Source organism: Ambystoma mexicanum, chromosome 2p (assembly GCF_040938575.1).
Source record: "Ambystoma mexicanum isolate Mex_15411 chromosome 2p, UKY_AmexF1_1, whole genome shotgun sequence".
NCBI lineage: Eukaryota > Metazoa > Chordata > Amphibia > Caudata > Ambystomatidae > Ambystoma > Ambystoma mexicanum.
The window spans coordinates 344,089,139-344,112,417 of NC_090923.1; the positions used below are offsets into that span (position 1 = coordinate 344,089,139).

A 23,279-nucleotide genomic window follows, 5' to 3' on the forward strand; every position below is an offset into this window, starting at 1 on the left:
CAAGCCGCACGCACTTCACAGCACTGCAACAACACATAAGCCGGAACAACAGCACACGTGGACTGACTCCGATCCGATACCCGCACCAAAGCACAGCACCCAGTGTATACTGAGCTGAAGCTGCCAACAGAACACTACTCCTCTCACTATCCTACTCCCTCCTTCACCTTACTAACCCATCCCACCTTTATCATTTACAGATCCGCTTTAGCGCCTGGGGACCAGTTCCGTTGGTGATGGTGCACGTTACAAATACCTTTAACATTTAACATTTAACATAATTAGGTATCCCAAGGACTGGGGCCTTGCAAATTGCCCTCTGGAGTTCTGTAAATCCCTTTTCCATTGCCTCAGTCCATTCAATATCTTCCCTTGTTGCCTGGGTCTTTTTTAGGGCCTGAAGCAAGGGCTTGGTGTATGAGCTGTAGTCAAAGACCCATGCTCTGACGTAATTGCACAGGCCTAAAAAGCTTTGCATCTGTTTTATTGTGCGTGGCTTGGCCGTGTTCATGATGGCTTCAGCCCTTTCTGGGGTTACCTTTTTCCCTTCATGAGAGATCAGTTGGCCTATGTATAACACTTGTGGCTGACAGTACTGCAACTTCTCCTTACCAACCTTGTATCCCTTCTCAGCCAGTATAGTCAATAGCTGCACAGAGTCGTGCCTGCATTGCTCTTCAGTGATGCTGCAGATCAGAATGTCATCTACATACTGCAAGACAACACTGTCCACCGCAATGTTGCTTAGGTCCATTTGGAGGACTCTGTTGAAGATGGATGGGGACTCGCAGTACACCTGTGGCAACCTCGTGCTTTTCAGAAGCATTTGTCTGAAAGTGAATGACGTCAGGTCTTGTGAGTCATGGTGCAATGGAATCGAGAAAAATGCATTTTTCGAATCGATAACTGTGAAATATTTTGCTTCAGTTGGTATATTGCACAATATTGTGGATGGATTAGGTACAAGAGGGAACTCGGCTTCAACTCGGTCATTTAATGCTCGTAAATCTTGGATTAAACGCCAAGACCTTCCTTTTGATTTCTTGACAGGATAAATCACTGTATTGCAAGGTGATTCTGACAACACTAGGATGCCCTGCTCCATCATGGCGGAAATTGTCTTTGCGATCCCTTCATCCGCTTCTCTGGACATGGGATATTGTCGTGCTCGTGGCAAAATTGCTCCTGGTTTCAGCTTAATCTTCACTTCACCTGCCCCCTTTAGGAGACCTATGTCATAAGGCCCTGTAGTCCATACTGCGGCAGGCACTTGGTCCATGTCGTCATGAAAGTACTCTGGGCGTATCAGTGCCAACATCATTCTCTGTGGCACCTCCCATTTGATCATTTTGACCCAAAATATGAGACTCACTTCCATCCTTGTCTCTTCTAGGTCAGGGTGTTCCTCGAAAAGATCGTCATCGGTGACGTCAGTCACTCGATACTCTTTTTCAATGGCAATAATCGCACACCATTGTCTGCCTTCATCATCATTTCCTTCAACCAATACCACTTTTCCTCGCACTGCGGCAGATTGTATCATTAAGGGAAATAGCTGTCCCTCCTCTTCGTGCATGGGTATTCTTGATCTGAATAGAAACTCATTAGGGGTTCTAATAGTTTTGTCTGCGAGGCCTGGCAATCCCGGGATATGTACCTGCACGCCATATGCAAAAACATCTGGTTCTAACGGTGTAGCCCTCATTGTTACACGTCCTGAATATGCTCTGATCATTTCGCACACGTTTGAATAATGCATTCCTGGGGTGGAGCACACTACACCATTCTCGGTAAACGAGATGGTCATGTTTAATTTAGTCATCAGGTCCCGACCCCGAATATTTACTGGGGTCTGCCGTGAATATAATAGAGGTACATTCATTTTGCGCTCTCCCACTGAGATTGGGAGTGCATCTGTAAAGGGAACTCTGCTATGAGCTCCAGTGAAACTCTGGGTATCTATGGCCTCGCCGGACAAGGAAAACTTCCCCCACACGTATGCACGAGCGTGTTGCTCCCGTGTCAACTAAGAAGGAATATTCTTTCCCCCCTATGGTGACATTCACCCTTGGTTCCCTGTTAAGGTCTGGTGTGACTGATAGGATAGAACACATCAGAGTCTCCTGAGAGCTGTCCTATTTTATGTATAAGTTCGGTCCACTGTACACTTGTAGGTTTCCCCCATTTCCAGGGTTAATTCCCCTTCCGGGATTATTGCCCTGAGCCATTTGCGGCGGTGCCTGCTGTGGTTGTCCCTGTGGCAAATTCCCTATGTTCGGTGGTTGAACCGTTTGCTGTGCAACTTGCTGCGCGCCTGACACCTGCGGCTGTACTGCGTAATTTTGTGCACCGCCCTGCTGCGGGGCAGCAGGTTGATTCACCATACCTGTCCCCATCCCTTGGCCGTTTTGCCACATTCCTTGGCTTCTGCACATGCACACCATGTGTCCTGTCAATCCACAAAGCCAACACACTGGCGCTGGTTGGGCCATTTGTCCATCCGGCATAGCTGTACCGCCCGTTCGTGCATTCTGAAAGCCACCTTGAACATTCTGAAAACCTCCTTGGTTACCTCGAAACCCTCCCTGATTGCTCTCCCATCCTCTACCTCTAAAACCCCTTCCCCTCGGGTAAAATCCTGTGTTACCCTGATTATTCTGCAATGGGTTAGTCGCTTGCTGTGTGCTTGGTTCGGCTGGGCTGGTGAGCATGGATCCCTCGTTAGCATACTTCGAGAGCTTCTTTTGCACCAGCTTTGCCTCCTCTCCCTTACAAGTTGCCTCCTTTTTCCGATTCTTTTCCTGCAACAATCTACAATAGTGCGCGATTGTTAACTGTATTTCGGCCCATGGTTTAGCTTCTATTCCTACCAATTTCTTAAGCTGTTTTTGCACCGGTTCTGGTAACCCTTGGCACAATATATGGTAAAATACAGGGATAGATATCGCCCAAGACTCACGCGTTTCGAGTTCCCACGCGTCTTGAAAATTCTGGATATAAATCAACGGATCCTCAGATTCTTTCATTTTTCGTGTCATTATAGCTCCCATTTCAGAAGTGTCTGGATATAGCGTACGCACCGCCTTCCACACTGCTGCTCTACAATTATTAAATGGCGCTCCGTCATGGGAGGTGTTAGTTAGGGTTACCCTAGGGTAGCCTGTCCGTTTCCATACATCATCAGCTCTTTCACCAAGTATGGCGATTAGGAGGCCCTTTATGTCCCCTATAGCTAAGGTGACACCCCCGTCATTTTCTCGAACTCATGTATCCACTTTCCGGCTCCCGATGTCAACATTGGAAGTTTATTTTTAAGGTTCTCTCGGTCCATGTGTGGCCATGGAATATATTGTGGTCTTGCTCCCCCCTTTTCTAGCAACGGGAATTGGAAAGAACAGTCCTTTTCTTTCCCCATAGCCCTCTGGTCTACTGCCGGGGTGGCATTCCCGCCTTGCCGTCTACCTGCCAATGCCTTAATCTGTCTGCATAGGCAGGTGCTGGCGCCCCCCTCTGACCATGGGGTGTTTCTTAATGTCGGCTGGACTGTCCAGCAGACTTCGGTGCCCTACTTGTGGACCCGCTAGCATCTGACCATCGCACCCCTTGGTCCCCTGGGAGCCGTTCTTCGCACTGTCTCCCTTCTTCATGTGCCCCATCCTCCGTTTCCCCACCGGAGGCAGATCCTGAATACTCCCAGTTTACACAACTTCTTGCATCTTCTTCGTTCTGCCCAATCTCCAGCCTGTCTAGGGACAGTCCCCTGCTCCCACTACTTCGGGCGACATCCTCATTGTCATATAGCTAAGTGCTCTCTAAGCGCTCATCCTCCCTTCCCCCTTGGGAAATTAGTTCCAGCCCCATCTCGTCATAGATTTTATCAATCGTTTCCCCGATACTTCTGGTGTCGAAGTCCTCTTCAATATTTGTCCCGCTTGTACCTGGTACCGCATCGCTTGCAGGAAAGCATTCTTCTATGTCTTCCCATTCTACAACAGGATTGGGTTTTTTAACTTCCGTTGCAAGTATTCTCAATCACCTGCCCTCTGCCTATACTAGCATTCTGCTTCCTCATCTGTTTCCATTCGCTTCTTCGCTTCTTCTCTAGCCTTATCTAATTCCCTCATCCGTTCATTTCTATGTTCTTTTGCCCTTCTACTTTCCTCGTCTTCTCGCTTCTTTACCTTTCTTTCATGCACTCTCCTTTCTTCCTCTGGTTTTAGCATGTTCTGCCTGTACTTCTCATAGGCTGTGTATTGTGTGCGACTCAGCGGTATTCCTTGCTCTTTGCGATATAGTTAATCCCGCCTTAACCTATCCTTCTTTCTTACCCTCTCGTCTCTTATTTCCTTTTCTTTCTCTTTTTCCTTTCTCTGCACCTCATCAGACCATTCCCTCGGTCTTATGTCATCACTCCCTTTACCATCAAGTTTAGCAATATCTGACCTCCCATCCACTCGTCCATTGCAAATGCTACCTCGCTACTTCCTTTCTGCCTCTCTCTCTCTCAATCTCTCTCTCTCTCAAGAGAGAAAGAGAGAGATTGAGAGAAAGAGAGAGAGAGAGAGAGAGAATGAGAGAGAGAGAGAGAGAGAGAGAGAGAGAGAGGCACTACTCTGTGCCTTATCCTTTCCTTCATCACTGTGTCTCTCCTTGTCCCTCGGGACTACGGAGGCACTATTACTTTCCTGCTCCTTTTCTTTGATGTCGTCACTACGTATATAGGAGATCCATATGTCGGGTTGCTGTACCCCGTAGCTGCCTTAAATTCTCTGAGTGGGTATATACCCTCTGACTTACTCCCTTCGATCACTGGCTCAGGCGGGGCAGGTGGCGCGGTAGGTGTTTCACCCCTCTCCGTACATACATTTAATATCCAGTCTGCGGGTGGTTCTTCCACCTTTGTTTCTTCAAACATTTTCCACAGTTCCAGCACAGCAAGACGTTTCTCTAACTTCGGGAAAAGTGGTGAGACGGTTCAGCGGGGCTCCACCGGTGGTGTCGTCGTTGCAGGTCGGATCGGCTTCTCCCTCCTCGGATTCTTTAGGTCATGTGGCGACTTCTGAAGTTCCAGTCCCCAAAGCCCTGCTTTTATGCAGAAAACCCCCATTCATTCAGCCTAGCTGTCACTCAAACATACTAATTGGTGAGCCGGGCGGCTCACCACTTGGGCCAATCACACAAGAGTGCGACTTGAGTTGCCGAGGCAACTCAGTCCAGGGTGCCTAAACCCCCTCGCACACCCCTTGTGGTACCCAGACAGAGTGGCACCACTTTTGGAGGCTTCTGTGGAGAAGCCCGCCAAAAAGTGGAACAAAGGACTCGACTTGGGTTGGAGTCACAGAAGCGAACACAAACGCCATTTTGGAACCAAGTTTCGGCAAAAAATAACAACCGGTGAATTTATATTAATTTAATAAACCGGCGGTATGTTCGAGGCTATATTAAAAAGTGGTAGCCTCGAACAATGGGAAAATCCCATAGGAATATATTTGCGGTCGTATATAAAAAGTAGTATCCACTACCACCAGCCAAAACTCGGTCGGGGGGGATGGACAGTGCCCCCTCGAACAACAGACCCCGGGGCAATCGAATTGCCCCGACCAGTATGTCCACAATATGATGGTTTGTACTGGTTCTGTTCACAATTTGAGACTAGTAAAGCCAATGGTGACTTTACATGCCCTGGGAGACAGTAGTCAGTCCCAGGGTACGGAGTCTATATTTGGGGGTCGCTACGACACCCCTGGGTTACGGCAGGGAGGGTGCTGTGTAACCCACATATCAAAAACACATGAAACCCTATGGGGAAAAGGACCCCATAGCCCATAGAACACATATAAAGTCAAAGGAACACCTCAAATCATGTCTAAGAGTGGGAGGAAAAGAGTCTCACTCTTAGCAGGAGAAAAAAAATAAACCCCAAAAATCCAGCAAAGCTGCTGGGGGACTCACTAGGTTTGGGAAATTAGCCTTTACAGAGAATTCTCCCTAACAGTCTTCTTTGTCTTCTAGCTACTTCATTATTTTTTTTTTCCCGCCACCCTCCGTTACCTTTCCCTTGCTGGCTCTAATGCCTACACGACATTTGCCAAAGTAACGAGTTTTATTGCTTCACTCACCGATCGCATCGTTTCCTCTCTGGAACTTTGGGATCACCGCCCCTTCCTCTTCCTGCTTTTAAGGTTTTCGTCCGATCCGCTGCCCGTGGGAATGAGAAGGGTTATGCTTGGAAAGGCGGGTTCCTTCAGACCCACTGCAGATTTTGGAAATGTTTACTCTATCATTGTCCACGGGGAGCTTCTCAGTCTACTCAGCCGGAATGGCGAAAGGACTCGTGATCTTACCAAAGGCCTAGAGTTACTTCGTGCCTTCGGTCTAAGGGTGTCTTATAACTATATCAATCGATAATCTATAATCCATCCTCACACTACCAAGTGTTCAGGAGGAGAGGAATTCGCTGACGGGCCCATTGGTCAGCACTCATCTTCTAGAACTTGTACGACAAGATAGCTGCACCATGTGAGGACAGGGGGTGCAAGATTCACTTACTCCAGCACGACTCCATAAGGAAGACTCAGTAAATTGGCAAAGGGAAGTCTGTTTAATGGCAAGCACATCAAACAGAGAAACAAATAGGAATCAGCTGTAGTGCGATCACCTGTCTCGCTCCGACTACCCCGAACTTCAGTTGAACAGCATTTCTTATAGACAATATTCGTCATCATTGACGTCTAACTCTACAAAAACTTGGCATGCAATCTAATTGGTTAGGAAAGGTAACTTATATATAGGTACTATATCTGTATATGATAATAAGGCATGAGGATTGGAGAACTCTTATCGGGTGGGCGTCTACGCCCATCCCACGTGATTGACGTCACTACAAGTACGACGTCTCATTGGTTCTACTATCTATAAGACTCCAGATAACTTGTTCCATTGTGATTGGTCAGGTTACACCCCTAGGCATAAATCCACATTTTAATTAGCAGCATGCAGAATGGACACCTACGGGTCTGGTGTACCAAGTTTCACCCTGCCTCCCTTCCTTCAATCAGTATCTTAGGGCTATGTGTCAATTAGTTGGCTGGGTTTGGCCTCGAGACTGTAGTCTCTTATCGGGAAAAGTTATGGCATCCTAGGTTCTGGATGACATCAGGCGATGGTATCTATTCGCGCCTGGCTGGTCACGTGTCGGTTCATCATGGATCTGCTTCAGTTTCCAGCTTGTATTGTATTTAATTCATCATGGATCTGCTTCAGTTTCCAGCTTGTATTGTATTTAATTCTGCTTCGGCCCTACCACCTGCCTGGACCTCTCTTATCTTCACCGATAAGCTGAGCTGGTATGCTCCGAAGTTTGGTTCTTGCGAGTTGACGCTCTCCTCCCTTCTTTGGGTGACCTCGATTTCCCAGGCATGAGCCGCTCTCTGTTGAGTTTCGATTCTGCTCTTCCTTTCTGTTCTGGCTGAGTTTGGAAACTTGGCCTGCCAGGCCTTTGGCAGCCTTGGTCCATTTCTGCTTTACAAAATGGAGTCGCACTCGTATAACGTGTCTCTTGAGGTAGCTATATAGTTGGCGCATGCCACTTCTAATATTCTACTAAGCATTGCAAGCAGTATCGATTTCTTAGCATCTTGCGTTCCAAGCCTATTTGCACACGGTTAATCAGATTGGTTGCTTCCATCTTGTCTCGTAGCTCTGTTTCCTCACGTTTTAACATTGTCTCTTCTCTGTGTCCATTATATTTATTTAGTATTTACTTACGTTGGCGTGTTCTAGTCAATAGTGACTTTTTGTTCATTCACGAGTCTGTTCAGGCCCTTGTGTCATTTCCACTGGCCTTCCATTAGGGCTCTTGGGGTCTCTTTGTGGACCGTATGTAGGCACTCCTCATTTCGTATTGGTGGCAGGTATGGCTCTCTGATAGGGTACCGTGCTGCCCAGGGTTGTCTGGTTATGGGCGCTTCAACAGGTACAGATCTTCTAATGTATACTAGGCAGAGTCCTAGTGCAACTCTCGGTTGGTTCATTTGCTCCTCATACATCACGTGCCTTGGCGAGTACCTTCCAGGTACCTCTAAAGGAGGGGCAGGGGTGCAAGTCATGTCTGGGACCTCCTTTACAGAGGCATAGAAGAAAAACACTCATAAAAAATTCCCTTTTTTGGATTCCAAGATGGCCACTGGAGAGTGAGGTTGCACTCTCACAAGCTCCGGGCGAGGCCCACAAAAGGTGCAACACGCAGGCCAGCAGTATAACGGGGATGTGAAATTCGCACCACTCATGTGAATAAGAGTGGCAACAGCACAGCTGACTGGGAGTAGTTAGAGGAGCGGAATTTCGCTCATCAGCAGGTGGAGATCCCTTGTAACGGTAGATTTGAGGCTAGGTGGCCTAAGAGAAAGGCGAGGTCTGCCGGGGGAGAAGCGGCAAAGTTCAGCCCCTCCAGGAGAGCCAAGTCAAAGAAACCAGAGCGGAAGAAGTTGAGTTCTGGCTGAATAGAGGTGGTGAAAAGACGCTGCCCCCCCCACGCAGTGGTAAGAGTGGAAAGGAGAAGAGGAGCCGGGACTCCAGTAAGGGGCCTGGCATCAGAAGAGTACGCTGGTGAGGAGGAGCGCAGACACGCGGCATACGCAGAGCAGAATAATAAATCAGGTGAGTGGCGTGGAGGCTCCAGGAGATGTGAGGCCTGGAGGGAAGGAAGTGACCACTGCTGCCCGCAATACACGTAGAGTATGATATAATCCCAGAGAGACAGGTGGGACCGGCAAATGATGTTCTATACGGAAAAGCCCTGCAATCAGGGGAAGATCAGCCCACACGCACAGTGGCTAGCTCACATAGAGGGCGATAAATAGAAGATACCTGGGCTGCATTGGGACGGGCTAACAAAGGAATAAGACATTGTGAAAACATCCGCAGAAGCGGGTCCCACAGCTCCAGGCACCTTGCACATAACCCCCCCCCCCAACTTTAACCACCACAAACCTGTGGACAAAAAATAAAAGCGAGACTGACACTGGACCGGGCGAGATGCTCGGGCCCATAGCAACAAAGGAAAGAAACCCAGGTACATTGGAGTAGGATAAATAACTGCAGCTGTAGGAAAATACCACAAAGAAAGATTAAATGCTGCAGGGGCTGTAATATACGACTGAGAAATCAAGCAGAGTTACAGGACTACGCCAGGGTACATGCTTACTTGCAAGACCAAGGAAAAGCACATACGAACAGGGACATACGCAGATGCCCCGAACAAAAGGGAAGCAGACCCCGGCGCAGCTGACCACTAAGAAAAACGCAAGGAGAGGGCAGTTACAAAGGTGTTGGCAATGGTCCCCAGCGCAGACAGCCTCAGGGGAATCCGGGCTAGTACAGAAGGGGGTGAGGAACACCAGGCAATCGAATAAAATGGCCCTCAGTAAAGAAGACCTGTAAAAGTGCTTGAAGGGCATGGAGGAGAGGATGACATTATCCTTCCAGGAACAAAAGGCAAGCCTGAAGGAAGAGCTGAAAGACTCCCTGAAAGAAATCAGAGAAGATATTAACTCCCTGGGAAACACGGTGGACTTGGCAGAACAAGGCCTACCTGAAATAGAAAGGAAGTGCGATAGAATTCCGAACTACTGGGGAAAATTGCCTCTGCCACGCAAAATCTGGAAATTCAGACCAAGGACCTAGATAACCGCTCAAGACGTTCTAGTGTAAGAATTAAGGGCCTGGAAGAGGCAAACTCTGATGCAGACCTGAAATCCACGGCACAGCAGTGCTTTGTTGCCCCGCTGTCGGACATTGCCCTAGAGGAGACCCGAATAGATCATATACACAGGGTGGGACCTAAGAGGAGCGGAGAGAGAAACAGACCACGGAAGGTTTTGGCAGTATTAGCATCATACCAAGAGAAAGAGAGAATCCTCAGGGCGGCTAGGGGCCAGGCCATGATCACGGTTAACGGGACGCACGTAAGCCCGTTTCAAGATCTGGCTGCTACTATGCTTCAGAAAAGAAGAGCAATTGGACCAGTGACGAGAACATTGGTGGGGAGAAAAAGAAATCCCCTATAAATGACCTTCCCCTTTGGCCTGCTATTCCCCTGGGATGGAAGACAGCAGAGAGTCACCACATCTGCTGAAGGCCTGGCGATCTTGGGTCTGGAAGTGGAGGGGATGGACTCTGAGGATCAATGACGCAGAGCACAACATCGGAGATAAAAGCCTTGGGAATGGTGTATTGTGCAAGGGAAAAAGAGGAGATAAGCTGAAACGTCCCCGAGTTAGACAAAGAGGGAAAGAAAAATAACAAAGTTCTGATCTAACAAGCAAATGAAGGAGAAGCCTGAGACAAACGGTCAAAAGCCGAAAAGAAGGGTGCAAACAGATGGCATTTTAAAGAACAGTGAATGCTGTCCATTGGGAATAAGCAGACCTATTCGGGAGGGAGAGGGGCAACACTTGGAATCTTAAAAGGTTAGTGCAGCCTTAAGGGTCTGGGAGGAACGTGGGCCGCTTCCCATCTGGTAGGATGAATCCTAGGATACTGAGCCTGGACCAGAGTGAGGAGTGAGGGGGGAATGGAGGGGGATAAGGTTGAGGAATGGGAGGGGGAAGGGGATCCGCATAAAAAGACTATGAGCACATATGGTGCATATGGAGCGAATGGTTACACAAGGGAAACACGAGGCAGAGGGGGGAGGGCAATGGAGTAATGATGAGGGCGCTGCAAATTCTTTCACATAACGTATGGGGCCTAAACACTCTGATAAAGAGGAAGAAGTTAGGCACACAGAAAAAAAGGAGTAGCACGGATATAATACTTCTACAGGAGACACACATTAGAAAAGGAGATGGTCATAAAAAACAAATACACCAGTTCGCACAAATATAATAGGCAAATGCCCGGAATAGAATGGCAAGAGTGCTAGTGGGCATAAGAAACTCATTGGGGGTAAAAATAATCAAAACTTTAGCAGATCTGAATGGGAGGGAGGTATATCTTTCTGCAGGTTCTGATGGAAAAAAGGGCCCTGACAATAGGTACGCTTTACGCCCCCAATATAGGGCAAGATGCCTTCCTATATCAGACGCTGGGGAAATTGGAAAAATGCGCAGAAAGGGAGATCATCCTTACAGGAGACTTTAACATAGCCTGGGATCCTGAGAAGGACAGGAGCGGTCAGATTATTAGTAAGGGGCAATATCCATCAACGGCAGTGAGCGATCGGCTGGTCGGAATAGCAACGAGAGACCTCTGGAGGGCTAAAAAGAGGCAGGATCCCAGGTACCCATGTTTCTCCCACGTCCACCGAATGTTTTCCAGAATATATTATGTATGGCAAACACCAGAAATATTAGGCGCGCTAACAGACCTATAGGTAGACCCGATCTCCCTGTCAGATCACACACCGATAAAGATTGACCTCAGGGGGCTGAAACCAAGTAACCCATTGTGGAGCTGGAGAATGCCTGGAGAACTCATCAGGGACGATGTTCTACGGGAGACAGGGATGGGTAATATCACAGAGTATTTCACACTAAACGACACACATGGGGTTCCCCCCGAGTACAGTATGGGATGCCTTTAAGGCAGTTTTGATGGGGGAGTTGATTTCCTTAAAAGCCCAAAGACGAAAAGAGAAAGATAAACTAGAAAAAGATCTGGGGCCTGTATTTGGACAGGCCCAAAAAGAACTAGCAGAGCTAAAGAACAGGGAGAACTATAACAGAGTGAAGGAAGCTCAGACACAACTGAGGCTGTTTAGAACCACTAAGGCCGAGAGTGCTCTCTCTTAAGCAGCGATACTATGTTGGGGCCAATAAGGCAGATAAAATGCATGCCAGGCTACTGAAGTAAAAGAGAGGGCAGTGTCATGTTGGGGGAATAAAGCAGTCAGATGGATCAATAGTCACAGACTCGGATGGAATAATACAGTCGTTTGTAACATATTATAAGCAGTTATACTCCTCCAGGCGCCCAGAGAATCATAGGATACAGGCATTCTTTGATGGGGTGAAGTTAACCAAGATAACGGAAGAAGACAGGGAAAGCTTGGAAAGAGAAATCACAGTGGAAGAGGTAGAAAGAGCGATAAAGAGCCTCCCTAATAATAAGTCACCTGGCCCGGATGGCTACACTCAGACTTTCTACAAAACATTTTGCAACAAATTAAAAATCTTACTCACAAAACTATATAACATCTTTCAGAACGGCGAAGGAGTGACTCGCTCAATGACAGAGGCAAAGGTAGTTCTGTTTAAAAAACCAAATAAAGACCCTACAAGTTGCGGGTCATATGGGAGCATAGCATTACTAAATATAGATGCTAAAATAAACACTGGGGTTCTAGCGGAAAGAATAAAGGGGGTTCTCCTAGGGGTTATATGGTAGGATCAATTGGGTTTCATAGCGGGAAGACAAATATGAGACAATACCAGAAGGGTGATCCACTTATTAGAAAAAGTGGAAATAAAACGGGTCCCGGCCACCCTGATCTCTTTACATGCTGAAAAAGCTTTCAACAGGGTGGAATGGCCGTACTTATTTCAGGGGATGGAACAAATGAGGTTTGGGCAAAGATATATTCAAATGGTGGAGGCGAACTATAGAATCACATCGATTAGGCTGGCAGTTAACGCTCACATCTCGGACGCTATAAAGTGTTGAGCATGGGACCAGCCAGGGATGTCCCCTGTCTCCTCATATATATGCCATCTATTTGGTATCCCTGTTGGATGCAATCAGACAGAACCAGGATATCAAAGGGGTCCCATTTGGGGGGGAAAACCTATAAAACGGCTGGCATATGCTGTTAACACTAGCAGAACCTGTTACGTCCATCCCGGCCCTAGTGGGAATTCTAAAGGAACAAGAAGGGTTGTCAGGACTGAAAATAAATATGGGTAAATCAGAAATGCTGGAGGTGGCAATACCTAAAAATATTATTACTATGCTGCAGAGACGTTCACCCCTTCATTCCGCCGGGGTAGTAGAACATATCTAGGGATAAAACTGACCAGTAGAGTCTCAGCATTGTATAAAGCTAATTACCCAGACTTAATTAAAAAGACACAAACAGACTATGCTAAGTGAACCCTTAAGTGGATATTATGGCTAGGGAGAATTGATACGGTGAAGATGGTGACTCTCCGAAGGTATTATATAAGTTCCATGCACTGCCTATAACGGTCCCAAAAGCCTTTTTTAAAGCAATGAACACACTAATATATAGTTTTGTCTGGCAAGGTATACGCCCGAGAGAGGCATTTGATCACCTGATGACCCCAAGGCAGAGAGGTGGAGTGGGGCTGCCAAATCTGCACCGTTATTACGAGACTGCCCAATTGGGAGTCGTGCGTGAAAAGTTCTCAGATAGCATGGACAAAATCTGGGCACGGATGGATAGAGCAGCAGCGGGATGCTCGTTAGCTGGCTTACTGTGGCTCCATGGGAAAGACAGGCCCCGAGCGCCAGGCGCAGCAGCGTACAATGTGTGATATCTGGGATAGGTGGATCAAAAGGGGACATTTATCTTCTATCCAGTCGCCCTTTAACCCCATGTTTGACGATTCGAATTTCACCCCACGTACTGTGAAGGGTTCATTCACTCAGTGGAAAGAAAGTCGGTGCATAAAGACTAGAGATATGGTGTGGGAGGGGGATATAGCTTCATTTGAGGACTGTAAGACACATGTAGGAGTAGCGGAGAGCAACAGATATGAATGCATACAGCTGAGGCATTGGTTACGACAGAAGGAGTTCTGCCAAGCAACAATACGGCCTCTAACAAAATTTGAGACATATGTCACCTCTCACACGGAGCATAAACACTTTGTAGCAGGCATATATATGATACTGCAAGAATGCCCAGGCCAAAAGATTTGGGCGTACCAAATAGCCTGTGAAGGCTTGTTGGGAGAAACAGTCCCGGTTGGACATTGGGAAGAACTATTGAGGAATATCCCGAAATTGGCCAGGTCCCTACAGCTAAGGGAGGCCTGGTACAAAATGATGCTACAGTGGCACTACACCCCTAATAGATTACATAGAATGTGTGGCTCGGCTTCTTCGGAATGTTGGAGGGGGTGCAAGGGCATTGGGGACTGGAGACATATGGTGGGGGTGTCCCAAGATTAAGGGGTTTTGGGAAGAAGTTACAGGATTCCTGCAGAAAATAGTCCCGGAGATCCAGCCTCTCTCTCTAGGCGAGAATCTATGCGGACTAGTAGATCCAGAGCAACATATAATCTCAAAGCCACAGAAAAGAGCACGGGTAACCCTACTAATAGCTGTCTGGATGGTAATCGCAAAAGACTGGAAACAAAAAAGCCCACCCACGGCGGCGAGTTCGCTTCACAAACTGCGGAATATAGCAGCAATGGAGTGGATTACTTATAAGATCCAAGGAGAGAGAGATAGATTCCAGAGGGAATGGCGAGAAATTATCCTTTTCTTGAAAACTGATTTCGTACAACAATGGTGCCCACAAAATGTTCGGGTGCTGGACATCGAGTGACTGTTGATGCAACAATAAACAAACTATATGGACTCGAAATTCTATAGATAGGTTATGCAGTCTCCTAAGGTGGCCTAGAGGGGTGCAGAGGGTGGGGAGGTTGTTTGAAAATGCTTGATAAATGCCAATAAGGAAATATTTAGTTTTAAAAATTGCCTTTTGCCGGTCTGAAGTGCATGGCTAGCTCTCGTAAAGAGGAATAATTAAGAGGCATGCCAGAGCATTAAATAATGGTCTTGCATAAATAACTTTTACTTCAAAATCACACTGCATTCTATGCCAGGTAGGCTTGCATTTGAGGAAGGTATTAAAGCGCCGTAGTCCTTTAATGCATAAAAGGAGGTATTTGAAATGCTGCTTAGATCATCTCTCGCAGGTCATGTTGTACTGAAAGTGCCCCTGGTCACTGAAAAATGTCTTGTACCAAGAGGCTAACATGATCTCCTGCTCTACAAACATTTATTTCAATCCATGCAACAGTCCCTCTTTAGAAATGGCAGTCACTATTTAGAAATGCTACTGCTTTAACGCCGGTTTTAACTGTCCAAGTAAATCACTTCTCAAAGTTCAATGCATCATCAGTAGTGGGGTGAGACTGTTTCAATGCCTTACCTTTGCCAAATCCAATGAAGTCTTAGGAAAATAATATACTCCCCTTTTACCATTGGTTCTATGTATGTTAGACAGTGAAGACTGCAATGCAAAGGGCATTGTCTCATTAAGTAGTAAAACGCTCTTCCTGCAGACTCCCATACTGCCTTGCAGGAGCCAAAGTGCAGCGCCTTAGAGGCTCTTACACATGTAATGCTGCCCCCCAGGAGAGAGGCCTTCAAATTAAAAGTTATGATATAGTTGCAAACAATCATTTGCAGAACTTTGAAATGGTTGGAAAACGTAGTTGAACTCAATCCACGTTCTTAATACCTCACATCAACCTCAATTATCCAGCACAACCGTTGATATCGGACAATATATGCTTCTATGGGGAAACCCAATCGGCATACATTTCAATTAAAGTTTTGAAAGTCCTGGGTCTGCGCAGGCAGCTGGGAATTTTAAAATGGTATGCCATTATTGAAAGACACAATGCTGATCAGGTTCTATACATGTACATCTATATGAAGATGTATTCTTACTTGACCTTTTCTTAGATTTACTAAATCGCCTTTTAATGATAACGTTAGCCGTCGGTTCACAAACAGCTATTAGAACACTGCACCCTTTTTTTGTAATCATTCAATAGGTTTACCAACCTTGCAACTTTTTCGAAGAAATCTCAAAGCAGGGCGGATCAGCCACTCAAAGAGATCTGAGAGTAGAGCAAAATTATCTTTTTGCTTCAAGACGTCTGGAAGTGTGTTCAACCAAGATGTTACGAGTGGCATCCAACCTAGCTGTGAGGGCTCCATGTAAATCATACCACAGCGACTCACAGTGGCAGGCTGCAACAAAAAAAATCAAGAGAATCTTTGACGTCACCTGTAACATACAAAGTCATATGACGATTAGCATTTAAACAATGGCCACCATATATTAGGTATCTAACTTACTGATGCCTGTGCAAGATCCATTGCTTCAAAAATAAGGCTCATCTGAGAGGACATCTGTATTATTTCTCCACTCATCAGGCAAAGCTGTAAAAAAGTTAGGACAGCAATTTCTTAAGAAGTGTTCGCAAGACATTTATAAAACTGCCAAGAAACATTTCCCACCACTATAGCATCATGTTTTCTAGTTGCTACTTTATGAAAGCCTACTATGTTCTTGTATGTGCTGACCCATTCTGCTGGGCCATAAGGGAACTCCAGTGCACCAATGATCCATCAGATTCAAATGATCTGAAGCCTGCTTTGTTGTATGCTGTAATCAGTTCAATTGAATCCTGAACTCCAGTATGGTGTGGAGCTTTTAAAGGCATGTATTCCCTCCTTTGATTGAGGGCTTGAACTCATAACTTCACCAACTAGGTATGCTGGGCACAAGTGCAGGGCAAACTCTCTAATTTGGACTAACAGATATATTCTATATTATGCAGAGGAAAATTACACATTAGCTATGTTTGTCAATTAAAGTTATCTTCAGAAGAAGTATTGTCCATAAAATATGTGTAGGTGGAAGAGGAGCCCATTCAAACCTTTCAAGTGTGTTAAACTATTAATTGTTGTCAGGATTCTACACCACTGTGCTGTGCAGTTATTCACCCACCTCTAACATTAACCCAGCCCAGTGCTTCAGTTAAGCGCATTCTTGATGTTTTTATTTCCAGTAAAAAGCTAAAGATCCATTAAAGAAACATGATCCAGGAAGTCAGACATCCTTAGACTGCAACATGGTTTAAAAAGATATCCAGTTAGAGGAGCTACAAAATTATTCTTAAACTTGCTATGGGTCTTTTTATTGTTCTTGAACGTCTCACAGAGTCCCTCCAACCACCCCCATGTCACCTGGTTCGGACATTTAAACATTCATTTACTACTTTGCCTTCTTTTTTTGCTGGCTTCAAAAACAGAACACAGGAGATCTCTGCCTCCTCTTCACCTCAATTTCCAGTTCTAAAAACTTGTATGATCTCCACATATTTAGGATTGGAATATAGTAAAAGTAAAATTGAAGCACTGATTCAACCAGGTCGCTAACTACAACCATCAAACCCCAACACCTCAATCCCACTACATCTTGAGTTAGGGGTGGGAGGTAGTTCCAAATAAGCACTGAGGTAGCCTTGGAAGGGCAGAATGGTAGCCCACACACACCACAGTTCTTTAAGCTCCATAAATACAGACAGGTACCCTATATCACTTTTACCAAATAATGTGAAATATTTACCCTTCTTCCAACACCTTCCCACAACACAGAGTTGAAAAGTGGTAGAACTCCATAGCAGAAAATACTTTTCAGAACTTCTAAAACCAGCTAAGTATTATTATATATGTGTCACGAAAAGCCAATAGCTTGAATGTGGATACATGTGTTTTGAACCCTGGTAGCCTGGCAATTTCAATCATGCAAAAGCTCCTCAGAAAAGCTGCAGTGGTTGTTTAGCCCAAGTGCAATATATTCAGATTCTTTGTTAAATAGGTTAATGTGCCTGCTCATGGTACTTGCCTATTTGCTGTCTATTCTTTATCTATAGTATGTTTGACAAATTATAAGTCCTGCAAACGTGTTCAAAATGCTCTGGCAAAGTCTGTACAGCATTCCTTTTTTAACAAAAGTTGCTTTCGGCCTTGGAAATAAAACTGGAAGACATCACTATATTTTAGGTGAACAGCAGGAACACCTCAATAATGAGTGTAGAGTTGTTTTTAGCATGCATTGTTCTCATATACAGAGAGTACGCAGAACAAAAAGTAGGCTCTGCTAGGAGGATGCTTTTCAGTCATCATGGGGTTCTAAAAGTTGGCTCTAAAAACATTTTCAAGTGGAGCCTGCTGAGTACACGGATCAGGCAAATCATTTTGAACTCGGAACAATAAACAGTTTTAAGGGGTAGATCTCCCTGCATGTGTAGGAATGATCTACACTGGAGCTGCACAGAATGTTGAGACTACGAGAAAAGGCTTGCCTATTTGATCTCCCAGACAGGATGCTGCAATATACTGATGGGGGTTTTACTGTACATGGCAAGTAGTTCATGGGATTGGCATCATTGCAGGCACTGCACACACAAGAGACAGATCCTACCAGATACATGCAGCACGAACAAACTATCCTCTAAGCACATGCTCAGCCCAGTAGTTATGAGATATGTTGCGAGTTACTACTAAGGGGTACAGAAGCAGGGCCGGTCCTGGTGGGGGATCTGAAACAGAATTATTCCATATTTTACCAAAGTCCTCTGTTTGTAGAAGCACGGAAATGGAAAGGGTAGACACCCTGTGATAAAATCCCGGGCTCTTCTTTCTGCCAGAATAGGTGGCAATACCTTGGGATAGAGCACTGTGTTGATTATTTCCTGAGGTGTCTTGGCACGGATAACAAATCGTGAAATGTAGACAAACATACCCCACAGAACGCTTAACATAATCATACCTTAAGAAATTTGAGTCTGAATATGTAGTTCTTAAGGCTAAGTCTGAAGGAGAACTTAACAGAATTGGTCCATAAGTCAAGTAGAAGAGTATTGTAGGCAAGGGGAACCAGTACAGAAAGAGATCCAACCTGCCTCTTTTTCAATAGGTGGTGGCTCTTTAATAAGAAAAGGGATCTTGGGTGAAGAGTACAAGGGGTCAATAATGCTGTAATTTCATCTGAAGTAGTAAACTTGCCTTTCAGACTCTGATAGCATCACCATTCACACCATATATCGTCCTCCGGGCATAGTCATGTCCTTTAAGGAGAACCTCCTACACCCTGAAATCTATCCTCTTGGGAGACTTCAACTTAGGGTATAATGACCCTAATGACCCAGCAGCCATATCTCTCTCTAACTCACTTCGTGTTCTTGGTTTTCAACAATGCATCAGCACCCCTACACACAACAAAGGTTGCCTACAAAGTTGGATCGCGGACCTTATCTGTCAGGTGGCTAGCCACACCAACTCCCCATGCCCGTGGTCTGACCACAACGTAATACACTTCTCTATCTCACCCACTACGCACTCGCCACCCACTACCATCCCGTTGCCTCCCACACTTGCTTGTAGCTCCAGAAACCTCACCAAGAATATGCCTCATTCCCCTGCTCAGCTCACTCTTACCTGGCTCCCCCTTCAACAAAGACCCCAATACACTTACAAACTTGGATGGCAAAATCCGTACCCCTGCGGTTAACACTATGTTCCGCTTAAACCACAAACTCAAACCATCTGCTCACCGAAACTCATGGTTCACACCAGAACTTTAAACACGCTGTTCCAACAAAAGGCTTGCAGAAGCGAACTGGAAGAAATCACCTTCAGAAGCCAAAGAGTTACTGTTCACAACAGCCGCCTAACACTACAAAAAGGCCATCCTCTCTGCCCAATCCTGCACATACAATGCCTGCATTGCCAAGGCCAAATCTAACACCAAAGAAATATTCACTATACTTAGGGAACTAAAAAACCGTACCAACCCCCCCCCCCCCAACACTATATCCAAAGATGCTGCATGGTGCACCAACATTCAAGACACCATGCTCACTAAAGCTGACTCCCTGTACATGATAATTGATACCAAACAATCCTTGTTAAAGCATTGGCAAGCCTTACCGGCATCTCCTCCAACCCTCACCAGGATCCCTCAAGATCTCCCCAAGTACCACATTACCAATGTCTCCGAGTTGAAGTCTTAAAAGGTCTTAAACTGTGCTGATGTAAAAGAGACATTATCAAAGACTGCACTAACATCCTAGCAGCCCTCATTGCTGCCTTCATCAATTACCTCCTTTTCCTCTGGTATAGTCCCCACCAGCCTCAAGGAAGCCTGGGTGCTCCCCCTTATCAGAAAACCTACTCTAGACCCTATCATCCCAACCAACTATTGCCCAATCACAACCATCCCATACTTGCAAAAATTTCTGGACAGCGCAGCTTGTCTGCAATCCAACGACATCTAGAACAAAGCACATTTTAGGAATATGCCAGTCAGGGTTCCACCCAGGTCATGAGATGGAATCAGCATTACTTGACCTTAGAATTCAGATTGGCGAAATTAGAGATGAAGGCAAACTAGCCCTGCTGCTACTGGTTGATCTATCAGCAGTCATCAACCTGGTGGATCACAAAATTCTGGGTCACCACCTTTCCACCTCTGCAAACTTCTCCCCTGAGGCCACAATCCGGATTTCCTCCTTCCTAGGGGACAGATCCATGAGAGTATTCTCAGAAAATGGCCGCACCCCGCGCACCTATCACCTGTGGGGTACCTCGAGGATCCAGTGTATAATATATTCACAATCCCACTTTTTGCGCTCCTGGACTCAATCAACATATCCTACAAAAACTATGCAGACGATACTCAAATTATCCTCCCCTTTCTAGTAACTACCACAAGGACTCCTCTACCCTAAACTCTGTCTACATGACCATCCAGGCCTGGATGGCCACTTACCGGCTATGCTTGAATGAAGAAAAGATGGAGATTCTTTTGATGGGGCCACTATCAATGATCAAAAGACTGGACCCACAATATTCCTCCTTTAAGATTGATGGCATTCAGATCCCAGTGTCACCCTTTGTGAAAACGCTTGGAGTTTACCTAGATGGCTCCCTTTCTCCCAGACAGGATGTCGGTGCCATTTCCTCTTCGGCTGCCTACACGACTAAACTAATCAATACCTCCAGACCCTTCTCCCGGACAGTTTGCCTGACAATTGCCAGAGCCACCATAGGATCCAGGCTTGACTATTGTAATGCCCTTTTTGCAGGTACCTCGGACTACAATCGAAAGATGAAGGGTGTCCAAAACAGCACTCTTAGAGCACCCCTGAACATCCCCAGACTAGAACACATCACTGCAGCTCGAAATAAAGTCTACTGGCTTCCTATTCGTGAATGGACCCTCTTTAAAACATTGTCCATTGCGCATAGGTGCCTATCAAAGGATGCCCCTCGTTACTTATCTCAAAAGCTCACAAAAGTCTCCTCCACCAGACCTACTAGATCAGCCTGCACCCACTGCATTGTCCAGCCCAAATTTAAACGGGCTAAAGCTGGAGGCTCTAGCTTCCCGGCCATTGCAGCCAAACATTGGCACCTTCGCCCATCCATCTTCCGAGACGAACACTCTTATTGGGCTTTCGGAAAAGCACTAAAAACACTATTGTTCACTTTATCCGATTTGTGCATTGTGTAAATCACTTATTCAATGATATCTGCTCAACCTCCTATACAAACATGTATGTACTTAGTTCTTTTGAGTAAGTGATCATGTAACATCGCCTTGATGCCCCAAGGCTTACTGCGCTATACAAATACAAAAATAAACACATAAACAAGGACCAACAACATACAGAGCCCAATGTCCTAACACAGAGTCTGGAATTGGATCTGATGGAATATCTTTAGCCACTGAAGCAGACTCAAGAAGGTGGCATTATAAGATAACATTTTGAGGTGGAAAAAACAATTATAGAGCACTACATTTATTTGTGGGGCCAGAGACAACTAACAACGAGATTCTTAATTGCTTTTGTGCAGGCAAGGTACCATTCCCAGATGGGCAAAAGGTGTTATACCAGATGTTGAAGGAGGAAATTCAAGCATTAATACTTCTGTTTTAAATCTGCTCACTCAAACAGCATAGAAACCTCTGCACTGTTTCTGCAACTTTGCCCTCTAGCCGGGGAAAGATCTGTGTGTCCTGTGCATAAGGATAGAATATAAACCTGTGTGAATGAGTAGTCTGGCCAGAGACTGCAATAAGACTTTAAAGAGAATGAGTAAGAAGGACAAGCACCTCATAAGCCATAGAGACAAAAGTATAAGCATGATTTTCTGGGCCCTATTCATCAGAAAGTACTGAAACAAGGAAAATATCCAGCTCTTCACTCCTACATTCCTTAGATTTATCTGGTGATGGATGGTGTCAATGCAGCCAATAGGTCTAATAAAATCATGGCTACTGTAGCACCATCGACCAAGCATCGAAACAAGGACTGGCTCAGTCTCTCTATTGGGTTGGAAACCAGTCTGCTGAGGGTCAAGAAAATGAGATGAATTTATGAAGGTCCAATCATATTATCATAGCGGCAAAAGGGAGATGGGGGACTGATTGTTTGGGACCTAGGGCGCTGAGCAGAGGAAACACACTAGCCAACCTAAGACCCTGGGTGATAGTTATTTCCTCTCTATTCTCGGGAAGCAAGTGAGAGTTTTATCAAGAACATTAGAATGGTTCTTGATAACTTTGACTGAGCGGGGAACAAGTGGAATCCATCCTTTGCTTAATAAGCATAAGTACTACAGTAGGCAGGAACTCTCTGCAAGAGGTCAATTAGGGAAACCTGTAGAAGGTAAGAGAAAAGGCCCTTGAGCAGGGCAGGGACAGGGGGATGAGGAGATTTGGACCACAACAGGTATTTCTGATGGTTTGAATTTTATCAGGAAAGAAGGATGTTGTCACAATGGTAATGTGAAGGAGTTATAGTGATAGCTCATGACAGGTGAAAGGACAGGTGCCTCGTAATAGGCAAAACTTCGTAACTGTTGGTTGATGAATTATTCATTCTAGGGGAATGTTAATTATGTTGCCACTGGAGAATGTCTTTCTTATTGCTGGTAAATTGGGTTTTACAGACCAGCATGGCCTTGGCACCTCAACACTGCCACCATTTCCGTTACATGCCGAGTTATCTGCTTAATTTCCCTCATTTGTGGAGTTAACTATTTGCCAGATATAGCAGCACCCTGAGGTTATAGCCATATGGGCCACTATTTCTAAATTCCCCTTAAGACAATGTAAGAATTGTACATAGGCCATGGGAGGATCAGACACTGATTTCATGGTATGAGTTTTGGTAAGGGATAAACTTTAAACACTTTCCTTAAAAGGTGTCTAACTACTAGAAGTATATGTGGGAGGAGGAGGAATCTGGTAAAGGATTCCTAAAGGCACAATCACATTAAAGGTAGTTGCATGATAATCCGTCAAGACTAAAGAAAAGGCGACGCCATCAACCAAATCCGAGGTGGCAAATATAAGGTCAAGTAAATGGCCATTTGAGTGTTTAGGTACCGATTCCTTCTGAGAAAGACCAAAGGCACTAAAGTTGGAGTCGGCGGTCAAAGATATGTCATCCATCCACATACTATTTCATCCATCTATGCCTTAAGTGTGACTCTGC

The 23,279-nt window shown here is 45.6% G+C and overlaps 1 protein-coding gene across 1 annotated transcript in view; it reads right to left on the reverse strand.

The window, feature by feature from the left end:
* DNAH12 (dynein axonemal heavy chain 12) overlaps positions 1-23,279 on the reverse strand; it is a 3,791,933-nt gene that overhangs the window by 2,312,905 nt on the left and 1,455,749 nt on the right. The window contains exons 33-34 of the mRNA XM_069643677.1: positions 16,063-16,146; positions 15,766-15,954 (exon numbers count right to left, since the gene is read on the reverse strand). Coding sequence (XP_069499778.1) covers positions 15,766-15,954; positions 16,063-16,146 — 273 coding nt within the window. The remainder of the gene's footprint in view (positions 1-15,765; positions 15,955-16,062; positions 16,147-23,279) is intronic.